The sequence below is a fragment of the Paramisgurnus dabryanus genome, chromosome 2, assembly GCF_030506205.2.
Source record: "Paramisgurnus dabryanus chromosome 2, PD_genome_1.1, whole genome shotgun sequence".
Taxonomy (NCBI): Eukaryota; Metazoa; Chordata; class Actinopteri; order Cypriniformes; family Cobitidae; genus Paramisgurnus; species Paramisgurnus dabryanus.
In genome coordinates, this window is record NC_133338.1 from 55,319,937 (window position 1) to 55,333,812 (window position 13,876).

Sequence of the window (13,876 nt, forward strand, 5' to 3'; positions counted from 1 at the left end):
AATGTTGTTTACTCACATGTGCGTTGTAAACTCTATGGAGTTTATGTTGCAGCACTGCTTCACTTGTTCACTTCTCCACATGGACTGTTTGTTTACAGTGTCGCGTGAGCAGCTACACTCCAGGTTCGACTTCATTTGGCGTAAAGCAGACCTCTTGGTGATGTCAAAGTACCGCGAGAGCGATTCAAAGCAGATTTCTCCATGTGATAACTGGAGTCTCTCTAGCGGTACTTTGCTATCACTCGCTTGTGGCGCAACACCAGTCTGCTCCCCAGTCACTTTCGCTTCACTATAGTAATTTGATTTCATAGAAATTAATACGCCGATCGGATCGCGCAGTTCGACAGGAAGTATATAGCCTATTATGTATTTCAACCAACCCGCTAAAGTAGCAAGTGTAGCATGCTAATGGTCAGTGCTTCACATGTATATTATGACTAAAAGTTTAAAAATGTCACAAAACCATGCTGTTACGCATCCTCGCGCTATTTTTAGTGGGTATACGGAAATCCTTGACAATTTCTAGTGGGTATACGGCGTAGTCCTGCGTATCACGTAGACTACACCACTCAAATGAAAGAGAAATTTCTGAAATTTCATAATAAGCACTAGTGAGGTGCAGGCCTCTCTCTCTCTTTCGCGCGCGCGCTCGCTCTCTCTGTGCTCATGCAGCTGAGTCTCTGGCAAGCAGAAGTCTCTCTAAACGTGCGCAAGAAACTGTGCCGCCAAATAAAGAAAGGAGTTCCCGCACATAATGCTGTTAGTTGTTATAAAGTTTAAGTTTACTCGCGTTTATATCAGTGATGCGTCCGCAGCTGGAGCGATGTAGTTTGACGCGAAGTTAGCTCACAGTACACACATCTGTTGGTTTAGAAAGACAAGAAAGAGACGCAACGGTAAAGGTGCAAGTCTAAAGTAAAGAGCGACAAGACCATCTCACATGATCATCCCCTGATAGCACCATTCATATTTATAATCTCCTTATCTAAAGATCTTATATACAGGTATGTTCCCTGTCTGTTTTGTGCATATTCATACTTGTTCGTTTTACATGCTTATGTATGCATAAATACTAAATACAATGCATACTATATCTTCAATAGCCTACAAAATAAATAACTGATTAAAAAACAAAATTCTGTCTATAAAGACTTATCTTTTGTTATCATTAGTGCATTTTCACTTTAAAACTAACTTTAACTTATTATATTTTTAAAACTATTTGTGAGCATTTAGTTAGTGAGTCGCAATATTCTGCAAAGTTGTATATTCCAAAAACAATAAAAACATCAAGCTTATAAACATATATACTTTCACACATTTTGGTTTTATTATCACCACAAGTTGCTGTGTGTGTGGTTGTTAAATAAAGTGTCTTGTGTTTATGCTCAAGTGGGCTCAGTGATATGTTAATAACAATATATTATGGTGTTTTCTGGGTCAAAGAGGGAAAACTCACTGTTGTATGTCTCAAAAGAAACAAATGCATTTTGTGATGTACACTGTAAAAAAAATTCCGTAGAAATTATAATGTTATTGCAGCTGGATTGCCGGTAATTTACCGTAGATTTAAATTTATGATATTTACTGGCAAGAGTTTGTTCAAAGTTAAATAAATTTAAAATATTAACAAGTCTTTATCTTTACAGAATAAAACTATTCAATAACAGCCTCATGCGAAGTATTCACTCTAAAAATGGCTGGGTTATTTTTTAACCCAAAATGCTGGGTTGAGTCTGTTGGGTTGTTTTGCTGGGTTAATTTTTAACATTTTAAACACTTTTTGGGTAGTTTCAGTTTTCTGGTTGTTGGGTTAAAACTGCTGGGTTATTATACTGGGTTGTTTGAAGAGGCTCACGTGCTTCGCGCCTTTGATGTTTGAATGTGCTCAGCAACGGTCGTCGTGAAAGGACAGAGTCACTGGAAGCAGTTGTTTCAAGGTAAGTTTATATGTTTTTGTAAACATTTCATGAATATAAACAAGATTATAACATTTTGCGAGACAGCAACGTGTTAATTTATACAGACTAAGACGACGGGTGTAATTTAGAGGAATGACGACTGTTACCTCAGATCCCCATTTACAAAAATTGACTCGAATAATCGTTCTAAGATGTTTAATATGTCATATTAATAAAATTAATAAAATCGATGTTACAAAATCCCCATCATACGGTTGATTACGTTAACTCATGACAATTTCTGTAAGCCTTTAACCCTTTAACTGCCAGCTCAACCAAACGGTTGAGCACATTTTGAGTCCCTATATTTTATTGAGAGGAGTACCTAACTTAACTCAAGCTGATTGAGCCATCTCTACTATTTGTGTAAGATATGTTTTGCCAAAAAAATCCACTAGATATCAATGTATCAATCAACAGCACTTGTCACAACACATCTTGTTATGTGGATTTTAGAAATTAAAAAATCACTTCTGTTATATGAACTGTTCTTGTTGAAATTTTGCAAGGAAACCATATTTTTTTGACATATTACACTGTAAGAGCCCTAACTTTACAAAATTATGTTACTTGGTGCCATGAAAAAACTTTCATGTGTTTTGAATAATTTTTCAAAAACATGCTCAACCAAACGGTTGATTTGTCACTTAATGGTAAAAGTAGAAAAGCTAGGGTAATGTTTTCAGATCATCCAATTCTGCAGTCAGAGTGTACTATTTGCTATGAAATATAAATTTCTGATCATTCACAGCTATGAATATGACACAGCTATTGTTATTTCTTATTTAATATATTGAGATCATTTCTTAAGTATGTATTTTTGCCACTTCTGGATATTTTTTTGAAATAACTATAATGAATTCATATAATTAATGTATGGAAATCATAATTACTCATTAATTAATCAATAATTACTTCTTAAATTATGTTTTAAATTGTTTGAAGGATTGTCTGCAATGTTGGCTTACTCTACACAGCATTGCTGGTTTACAAATAAATGTTAAAGGGGCCATGTCACAAGACTTTTTTAAGATGTCAAATAAATTTTTGGTGTCCCCAGAGCACATATGTGATGTTTTAGCTCAAAATATCATATAAATAATTTATTATAGCATGTTAAAATTGCCACTTTACAGGTGTGAGCAAAAATGTGCAGTTTTGGGTGTGTCCTTTAAAATGCAAATGAGCGGATGAAGTGCAAACACCGATCACAATGATGGTGGTTTGTTGAAATTGAAACTTAGTTGTGCTGTGAATTATTTTCTCTGTCTCTCCCTCTCTGGTTTAAAACACTGGAAATGGCAGTGCTGTGGTTGGAAAGTGCAAATTAAGGGGTGGTATTATTATAATAAGGGCTCCTTCTGACATCACAAGGGGAGCCACATTTCAATTACCTGTTTTTTCACATGCTTACAGAGAATGGTTTACCAAAACTAAGTTACTGGGTTGATCTTTCTCACATTTGCTAGGTTGATAGAAGCACTGGGGACCCAATCATAGCACTTAAACATGGAAAATCTCAGATTTTCATGCCGTGACCCCTTTAATTTATCTAAAAAAAGACAAAAAAAATTATTTTGCACTACCAAACTTGACAGTGTGTTTCTTAAATCATAAAATACTAATATGCCATTGTATTACTATCTTTGGCCTTCTTTTATTTTAGGTTTTAAATGCAGAATATCCTTATTTTTGTTAATTTTGGTCATTTTTATTGCAAAAAACATGAAAACATGTCATGTCCTGCGTTAAAATAAAAACCTGAAATATTTTAATATGTTATACTTCAATAAATAAAGAAGATTTAATATACAAAACCATTTTATTTGGATTATGTTTGTAAAAAATTAGTATTATAGTTCATATTTTCTAATTTCCATAGAATGTGTTTGAGTTCCTTTAAGTGACATATCAACCGTTTGGTAGAGGCCGATTTTTAAAAAATTATGGGATGTGTTGAAAAAAAATACATTGATTGTGTTAAGTGGTGACATAAGGAGATAAGAAATGCAAACAAAAAATTTTTCAAATGCCTTTTTCTTGGTGTGGCAGTTAAAGGGTTAACAAAGCGAGTCAAACCGGTACCGAGTCGACCTCCGCAACGTTTCGGCTTTTTGTGTCACACACGCGCATAGTTTTCCCAGCTTAGCAATAGCGACACTATTAAATTAAAGTTGATGACAAACGAGTTGCTTTCTTGTCATTCGATATGGAAAGACAGACCGCGAGGCGCGAGCACAAGTTAACTTAACCGGCGGCGGAGAATTGCGGAGCCGGCGTCTACTCTGTCACTGAGAGGCAGGGACAAGCAGCACATTCACTTCACAGTCGGTACGGCGGGTAACGCGTCAATAAATGAAAACGAAACAGCGTTTCCAAGAACCGGTGTCTTATATGTATATTGCTTGGTCCTCTCTTTTAAAATGAAACAATAATGTCAGTGTTTGGACATGAACTTGAATACATAAATGCATTTGTCACCAAGACACTGCGTGTCACTGCGTGTACAGTTTAACAAACATTTATATGTGTTATATGAATGAAGATGTGTTATTGAGTCGTATTTAGTTACTATTTTATATTAATTTAATAATATTCTTGGGTTGTCTCCTGTGATTTCAAGTTTATATTGACCAACCCTCTGATCTGTGGCTGATACTGTATCAGATATGTTATGTTTTTAGCAGAGATCAGATGTGATGTTGTTTTCCCATTCTTTTTGTCTAGAGAGTGCAGAGTTTTTATGTCCATCCATTAATAAGGCTAGCAAGACCTTCATACAACTTCAGCCAGTAAGTATAACATTTAATAACTCCTATTTAAAATGTATTGGGAATGTCTTAATTATCTGCTGCATTTTATTCTGCAGCACTTAATTCTTTATAGTCAGATCATCCTATTTGTCAGTCTGTGTGGTTTGCAGCCTTTGTTGTTGGCACAACAGTTAAAGGAGTGTAACACCAAAGTCTTATGCAAACCGATGACAGGCCATTGCATTTTTGGGGGGAAAAATCTCACACGTGGTGGTAAAGCGGCCAGGGATGCAAAAGAAAGTCTTATAATTTTTATAAAATGTATAATTCACTTGGCCCACATGGTTTTCTGAACACTTAAATCTGATCATTTAGTTCAGACCACTAAAAGTTTTTTCCTCTTTTGTAGATTGCAACAAATGTGGTGGAAGTTCTTCTCTGGACAGAATCCTCGAAATCCTTTCCTTTATTTCCTGGCCATGGGAAACATGCAATCAGTCTCTCTGATGGAGCCAATACGGAAGTGACTTAAACTGCAATTCAGCCAAGATGGCGACGGCACGCACCGCCTACTTTAGGCTTCAAAAATGCTCTTCACAATCAATGGGTGACATCACGGACACTACTTTCATATTTTTTTTCAGTCTATGGTTTAAAGGCATTTTACGTGCTTGAAAATAAATACCCCAGGCAATGTGCATCTACTGTAGTCTGTCATTTTCCAAATGGATGAATCCTCTGCTGTTCGGTTCCTTTGTACATCTTTGTTCGTGAGGAGTAACTTTAATAAATGAAGTATTTTTAGTCAAATACATTCCATACTCTGAAACTTGGAACATCTGTTCTGTAAAAAACATCTGTAAATTATTTTACTTTTAATTTAACAATTACATTGTTTATTTTCTTACACTGCTGCAGTTTTGTTTATGTACATTTCAGTATTTCATTTATATATTGTATATACTTATATACAAATTCTGTTTTAAATTCAAACAAATTGATTTAACCTGTTACATTGTTACTTCAATGTGCATAATTTCTGATATTTAATAAATATATTTATACTTGATGTCAGTAAGCAGCAGTCCTTTAAATGATTTTGCAACTGCCAACTGTAAAAATTTAAGAGTTTGTAGTTATTTTGAAGTCAAATAAACATTTATTTGGTGTTCACAATGGTCTTGATTTACAATAAAGCACATGATAAAAATAACCCAGCAAGAATAACCCAAACCCAGAATATTAATCTCATAAGTGGTTAAAATGACTACACGTTGGGTTTTTTCAACAACCCAACCTGCTGGGTTAAAATGTGTTACCCAGCGTGTTGGGTTACTTTAACCCAGCATGTGTTCTGTCCAATATTTACCCAGCGCTGGGTTGCCAATTGGGTTGTTTTTAACCCAACCATTTTTAGAGTGTTCTGGGAACCAGAAATCATCATCAACCTTTTCAGTTTTTTTGCTTCAGATTTTGTTTCCCAGAATGTTTTGCTTGATGCTGTTTTTTTAGTTTTACTCTATAAAGACAAAGACTTGTAAATGTTTAATGTTCATTGCACTTTGAACAAAATGTTGCCAGTAAAAAACATAAATTTAAATCTACAGTAAGTTACCGGCAACCCAGCTGCAATTTCTACGGAATTTTTTTACAGTGCACTGAAAATATAATAAAAGACTTGACTAGTTTTAAAATGAATAAACGTTAACAATTTATTTTGCCAGGCAGGTAAGCAGGGCCGCCGTAACCTAATGTGAGGCCCTGGGGCTGAAAGGTTTTGGAGGCCCCTCATCCCCTAAATGTATAGTTTGATTTTTTTTAAGTGTAATATCTAAGTAATAAATATATTAGAGGGGGCATAGATTAGTTGAAAATATGCTTGCCTCCCCATTTTAGGTTAAATGTAGCCTCGCCACTAGCTTACCACTTGGATAAGATTCCTAAAAGGAATTGCACTTAAATAATTAGCATATTAACAAAACGAATTTAAAATGATAAGACGATTTTCAGTTCATTTTTTGTGACACGCTCCACAAACGCACAAAAACTAACTGATTGCTGAAACACTGCTCACTTGAGAATCTGATGTCCACACTTACAATGTTTCACATTAAATTACATATTTGTCCAAAACCATTGGTAATGTAAATACTGAATTTAACACTAGACTGCAAGATAGAATAGAATATAAACTTTACTGTCATTATAAAAATATCATGAAATTTGTTTAGAAGCTCTCAAAGACCAGCAGCCTCAGAAGAATAAACAACAAAAATAGAATCCACATAGTATATAGCAACAAAATAATATCACTGCAGAGTAGTATATATACAGTGGAATTAAATAATGCAAACAACAGTGCAAAATCAAGTTTAACCAAGCATCAGTCATTAAGCAGCAACGCTTATAACCTACAATAATATTCATGTTACAGGAAAACAGAGCATTAAAAGAAATAGCCTAGATCACTTAATAATAACTCTTAAATGTGCAAAAAAATAGTTATATATAATTAATTTAAATAAATTTGGCATGATGATTAGACTTGAGTTGGTGCTAGATTGTGCACACAAACAATATGCATTAAAATACTGCCTGCATAACAAGACCTGAGGAGGAGAAGTCACAAAGGTGTCAAATAGAAAGCTGCTAGCAAATGTAAATATTTAAAAAGAAATCATAATAAATGTGTCATAATCTTAATTCCTTTATAACCTCTTCTCCTGAGGTGATGTGAAGTGCTTGCTCTGGCAAGATAATCTTAATAATATCCTGTAGTGTGTGACGCACTAGGATTTTAAAATCCTGTAGTGTGAGCATATTTAAGATTTGAGAGAAGAATATCTGACAAGATTCTCCTTATGTGTGTGCTGCAACCAGATTTCATAATCTGCCAGGATTTTAAAAATTCTGTAGTGTGAGCCAGGCATGAGGAAACTAATCAAGGTCTTCATGTTCACTAGAAAATCACAGGTGGGTAAGTTTGATTAAGGTTGGAGCTAAACTCTGTAGTGCTCCGGCCCTCCAGGGTAAGATTTGGGGAACCCGGCTTCACATCATCAGGCCGGACCTAAAGTTCGATTTGTAAACCGGCTCGACTGGTTACTTCCTGAAAATCGACTCAAAAGAATAATTCATTCAAGAACCGAACATCACTACTTCCTACCAACGTAACAGATAGACTGACCAAACATGGATTCAGCTGCTTTTAAGTCTCCAGCAATGAGACTACTCATGCTCTGCCAGGGCTCCGGCCCCCTTGAGGACAACACTCAGGACTTTTTTTGACCATGTTCCAGATACCCACTTCCCAGATAAGTCACTTATTGTTTTTTACTGTGCCAGTTTAAAAGATCCACTACGTTCACAACTTACCTGATATATTCCTCAGGGAGTTTTTATGATATTTGTGTAGCTGGCCCTGCTGTTTACATTTACATTTAGTCATTTAGTAGACGCTTTTGTCCAAAGTGACTTACAAGTGAGGTAAACAATAGAAGCAATTATAGCAACACAAGAACAGCAATACATAAGTGCACTGGAAATCAAGTCCAACACAGTATACATAGACAAGGGTTGGTTAGTAATTTTTTTTTAAAGAAATGTACAGATAAAGATAAAGGGAAATAGAGAAAGATAGTTAGTCCTTTATTAGGAAGTGAGGTAGTGTTAAGCGAATCTCCCTTAACTGTGGGCGAGGTAGAGACTGATGCTTGCCTAAACAGTTTTTTGGGGCGGCAGTAGGCAACAGGCTCTGTGTGTCGTAGAGTCAGATCAGTCACAAAATGCTGTGTGCACCACACTCATGGTGGCAAGCCCGAGACTCATGCTTGAACCAGTTCTCAAGATGGCAGCCACGCCATAACCTATTCCCAAGATGGCCATCACGCCTGAACCTGTTTCCAAGATGGCCGTTGCGCTCAAACCTGTTTCCAAGATGGCCGCTGCGTCAGAATCTCTTTCCAAGATGCCCCGGCGCCCGAGGCTGTTTTCAAGATGGCCCCGACACCATGTATTTGTCACGACTGGCTTTTACACAGAAGAGGGAGAACCCAAACGCAGACAAGATGTATAATTAACTGAAGGTTTATTAAAATAATAAACACAAAGACCCACGTTGGGGTAAAACTGATGATAACAAAACATGTGATGGAACACGAAACACAGGAACAAAAAACTGAAACCAAAACAACACTGAAGCATAAGTCAGGAACACGGAATACATGAACACTCTGACTTTAGACAACGAACGGGCACACAATAGAGAACGAGAGGGCATTATAAAGACACCACATCAATGGGGAACAGGTGAACATAATTAATTACATAACACAGGAGTACATAAGGGAGTAGGGTAAAAGTGACAAGACCCTGGGAACACGTGACACAAAAACCTAATGTGAACACACGTGTCCCCACACAAAACACAATGCTGCCATGACCTTGCCCTCAGAAATCAGACCTGAATCTTACACCAAGGTCTGGCAAGGCCATGACAACGACAAGACACTGGGAACACGTGGAAGCCACACACACAATATGACTCCCCGTGTCCCCACATAGAACATAGTACTGTCATGGTCTTGCCAACTACACTCAGACCTGAGTCTAGTACAAAAGGTCTGGCAAGCCCATGACAGTACCCCCTTCTTTAAAGGTGGATACTAGACACCAACAAACAGAACATTAAACACGAGAAACAAGAGACTGCACAACAGAGAATACCCAAGAAACAATTACAACAAACATAAGCGGAAGACAAACATATGTAACAAAAGGGTTAGGATGATTCAACAAAAATAACAAATCAGGGAGGGGGGTGGGGCAACAACAGGGTGTACAAAATGTCCGGGGTGAAACGAATGAGTCCTAAAGTTCTGATGCTGCCGCGCTGAGGCGTGACGCGTCTCTGGCTGCGCCGGCGGGTGACGAGTCCCCGGCTGCGCTGGGCGGGTGACGAGTCCCCGGCTGCGCCGGCGGGTGACGAGTCTCCGGCTGCGCCGGCGGGTGACGTCTCTCTGGCTGCACCGGTTGTGGTAGCGACTCCAAAGCCCCCTTCGTCCTCCTCTGTCTGGAGGCCGGTAATGCAGGACGGAGATTGGGTGCGTGCGTAGTCTCTGGCGCCGGAGAGACGAGAGTCGACCTCCCCAACCTGATCGCCCCGGTCAGAATGGACGGAGTCAGGCGGGATCTGGCAGGTCCGGCTTGTTTCCGCCTGGCGTTAGCTTCGGGTCCGCATACGAGCGGGTCATAAAACTCGTAACCAGACTCGTATGCGGGACGGGAACCCCTTCCCCGTATCGCCAGGCGACTACCGGAATACATGTCCGCTGGGTTCTGTATTTTGGCACGTTCGTTCTGTCACGACTGGCTTTTACACAGAAGAGGGAGAACCCAAACGCAGACAAGATGTAAAATTAACTGAAGGTTTATTAAAATAATAAACACAAAGACCCACGTGGGGGTAAAACTGATGATAACAAAACACGTGATGGAACACGAAACACAGGAACAAAACACTGAAACCAAAATAACACTGAAGCATAAGTCAGGAACACGGAATACATGAACACTCTGACTTTAGACAACGAACGCGCACACGACAGAGAACGAGAGGGCATTGTAAAGACACCACATCAATGGGGAACAGGTGAACATAATTAATTACGTAAGACACGAGTACATAAGGGAGTAGGGTAAAAGTGACGAGACTCTGGGAACACGTGACACAAATACATAATGTGAACACACATGTCCCCACACAAAACACAATGCTGCCATGACCTTGCCCTCAGAAATCAGACCTGAATCTTACACCAAGGTCTGGCAAGGCCATGACAACGACAAGACACTGGGAACACGTGGAAGCCACACACACAATATGACTCCCCGTGTCCCCACATAGAACATAGTACTGTCATGGTCTTGCCAACTACACTCAGACCTGAGTCTAGTACAAAAGGTCTGGCAAGCCCATGACAGTATTGTTTTGAGTTCTTTTAAATAAAGTAGCTGCATATTAATAATTAATCAAAATGAATAATCAAATTTAAATGCTGAAGAGAGCTTGTATTACTGGTATAAGACAGGATCCAAATTCAAAGATCAGCCAATCACCATACAATTGGGTGGGAACCTACCCCATAGTGCCCCCAAATGATGGGCCTGCACCTACCTCATCACCTTCCTTTTGCTTTCTAAAAGAGGTTACTGGTACCAAAGATACTGATGTGTGAATGATATATTACTGATGAAAAACATAACAATGATGTGTTTGTGAACAGCACATTTTTGTATTTACTTTTGTGTCACTGAATCATCTCATGTTTGGAGAAACCAGTGAAGGCCTTTAAATGTGTATATATTGCATAACACAAGGAAAAAAGGAAAACTCACTAAGATGTTAAAATGAGGAAGGAACTTTGGACATACTTGTAAACCAGAACCCCTTTAACCACATGACAGGATAGAAACTTTAACAAGAGTGTATATGAGTGTCTCACTCCTCAAACACAAACTGGACTTCTTCAAGTGGGGATCACAAGTCAGATATGAAGATGTTTTGTAGTCAACTGTTTGTTTTGATTTGTTTGTATGCTACAGTACAACCGTCCAGTCAAACAGGTACATTGGTTTATTTTCAACATTTATTTTGTATGTTATAATTACTGGGAGATATTATCAATGTATTAGACAAAGAAGATATTTAATATATTTAATATCTTTTTTTACGTTTAATTACAGTAACATAAAAAAATGACATATCTGTCTATGTATCTGTCTCATGGGATTTCAACCACGGGCCACAGGGGTCCGCGATTAAACCAGTTAGAATCAGTGCGACATGTTGTCTCATCTATATTTCTGAACTTGGACTATTGCTAGAGCGCTAATTCGACAGGCAAATGACACCACACCGTGTCTGCATTTTAAACTGTGACAACGCAATTAAATATCAATGAAACACGCGCCGTGATGGTGCCTGGTGCACTATTCAAAGTCAGATTGAAATCCAGTGTCCAGACTAGCGCCTCTCAAAAAGTTGTCCCAATGCGATGCTGTGGACTTGTTGCATGTTATTCTCTTGAGTCTAATATGATGCTCTGCAGAAAATAAACTGGCGTAACTCAAACTCGTGACAACGATGATCCAAGAGAAAGGCAATGGACCTCAGATTATAGCACAACCTCTATCCTCACCAGAATAGACAGTCTTTGTGCCATTCACCATGATCAGTCATCTTTATAAACTGAAAGCCCAGGTTCAAGTAAATGTGTAATTGTATAATTGTACAACAACAGCATAATAGTGCTAATGTATTGTCTTAACATAGTATGGCTGTGTGACAACATGGTTTGTTTCTATTTATAAAACAGTTCCAGTTCTTGATTCTGATTGCTCAGTACTTTACTAATACGAAAAAGCAGCTTCTCGTACCTTACTGGTTACTTAAATATCTCTATTTTACACATTTAGTATCAGGGGGTCCCTGTTGCATGCCACTCTCATCTAAGGGTCCCTGCCACGAAAATCGTTAAAGACCCCTGGCCTACCTAGATGTCGTGTTAAAGGTTGAGCATCATTCTCAACCAAATACAGTAGATATAAATAATATAGATGCTTTATGAGTTCTGCATGTCAGTGGCACTCCAGGTTTAACTGAATGACTTGAGTCTAAACCAAACATAGTAGTCAGTGCAATATTAAATATCATTGACTTGTCTGATATTTATTTTTCTTTAGACTCCAGCTCTTTTCTCATCTACAATGAGGATCACAACAGATGTGTGAAAGTCATTAATGACAGTGTTATACAGACGGCAACGTGTGATGTATCTTCTGACGCTCAGCGTTTCCGATGGGTTTCTTCTTCAAGAATTATCAGCGTCTCTCTTAAACTCTGTTTGGGAGCTCAAAACGTTAAAGACTCTGCGAAAGTGATCCTTCTGACCTGTAAAGAGCTCAGTCCTCTACAGACCTGGGAATGTAAGAATGAGACCTTGTTTGGCTTAAAGGGACAACCGTTACATCTGAACTACGGTAATCAAGATAAGACAAGTGTGATGCTGTTTAAGGGAAATGGATCTTGGAGTCGCTGGCAGATTTATGGGACTACAGACAATCTGTGTTCTCATGGATATCAAGGTACATCCTCAATATTAAGTAATTAATGCAACCTTTGGATAGCAACTGAAATTTGAGTAAATGCAAAAACTATAAAAAATTTATTATTTAATTTTCATGATTTTTTGCTGTGAGACTGTTAACATTGGTTTAGCTTATCTTAGTGTTTTGTAATTCTGTTTATGGCTTTTATTGTAATAGTCCTTCTAAAATCTTTAAGACGTCACTTTTTTATTTTGTAGATGTGTTGTGACGGGGTGCACCTCATGATGTTGATATAATTTCTCTTTGCTTTTTACCCTGCTGCTCATTATTGCAAAATATTTATGTAATGTTTAAGTCCTGGGCTGAGTTCCCCGAAACCTTCTTAGCTCTAGGTCGTTCTTAAACAGTAAAGGAAAACAGACAGGCACGGCTCCAGAAATGCGTCCATTAAGCTTTATCCGCATTGTAAACACGCTGCTTGCGCATCCAGTGTCCAAGCACAATAAACTCGTGAACTAATGAACAACAGTTTGTTTTTATATATTTTAAGTGTAATGCACAGTCAAGCCAGGTGACTTGCACAGCCCACCTTAATCCCCTGTGTAACGCATTTATTGGGAACCCCTAATATAAATTTGACTGTACTTTTAGGTTATAGTAAATACATAGTTGCATTATATATTTAGCATTGTTTATTGCCCTGCTGCCCACATCAGAAAAAACAATCAGAGTCACAACCCATAAGTGCAGATTCATTTGTTTCGTACCTCATTATTTCTCTCAGTTTCCTCTAATTTTGTGTCCTATAGAGATTTATACTCTGGATGGGAATTCATTTGGAAAGCCATGTCAGTTTCCCTTTAAGTTTAATGACAAGTGGTACGCTGAGTGCATCATGGAGGAAAGATCAGACGGCAAACTGTGGTGTTCAACTGAGACAGATTATGATTCGGACAAGAAGTGGGGCCTCTGTCCAACCAAAGGTAACACCATAAATAAAACATATAAATATAATAAAACAATAAATATATATAATAAATTACACGCAAAACA

At 37.9% G+C, this 13,876-nt stretch overlaps 1 protein-coding gene and 1 long non-coding RNA gene across 2 annotated transcripts in view; both read left to right on the forward strand.

Moving 5' to 3' along the window:
* Window positions 1-1,696: 1,696 nt before the first annotated feature.
* LOC135743937 (uncharacterized) lies at window positions 1,697-5,705 on the forward strand. Its single transcript, XR_010530613.2, has 3 exons — window positions 1,697-1,940; window positions 4,689-4,753; window positions 5,124-5,705. It is a non-coding gene; the product is annotated as an uncharacterized lncRNA (long non-coding RNA).
* Window positions 5,706-11,186: 5,481 nt separating this feature from the next.
* The window catches only part of LOC135743921 (macrophage mannose receptor 1-like), a 92,956-nt gene continuing 90,266 nt past the window's right edge, over window positions 11,187-13,876 (forward strand). Inside the window, exons 1-3 of the mRNA XM_065261825.1 lie at window positions 11,187-11,338; window positions 12,458-12,859; window positions 13,633-13,806. Of these exons, the coding sequence (XP_065117897.1) occupies window positions 11,266-11,338; window positions 12,458-12,859; window positions 13,633-13,806 (649 nt within the window). The 5' untranslated portion in view covers window positions 11,187-11,265. The remainder of the gene's footprint in view (window positions 11,339-12,457; window positions 12,860-13,632; window positions 13,807-13,876) is intronic.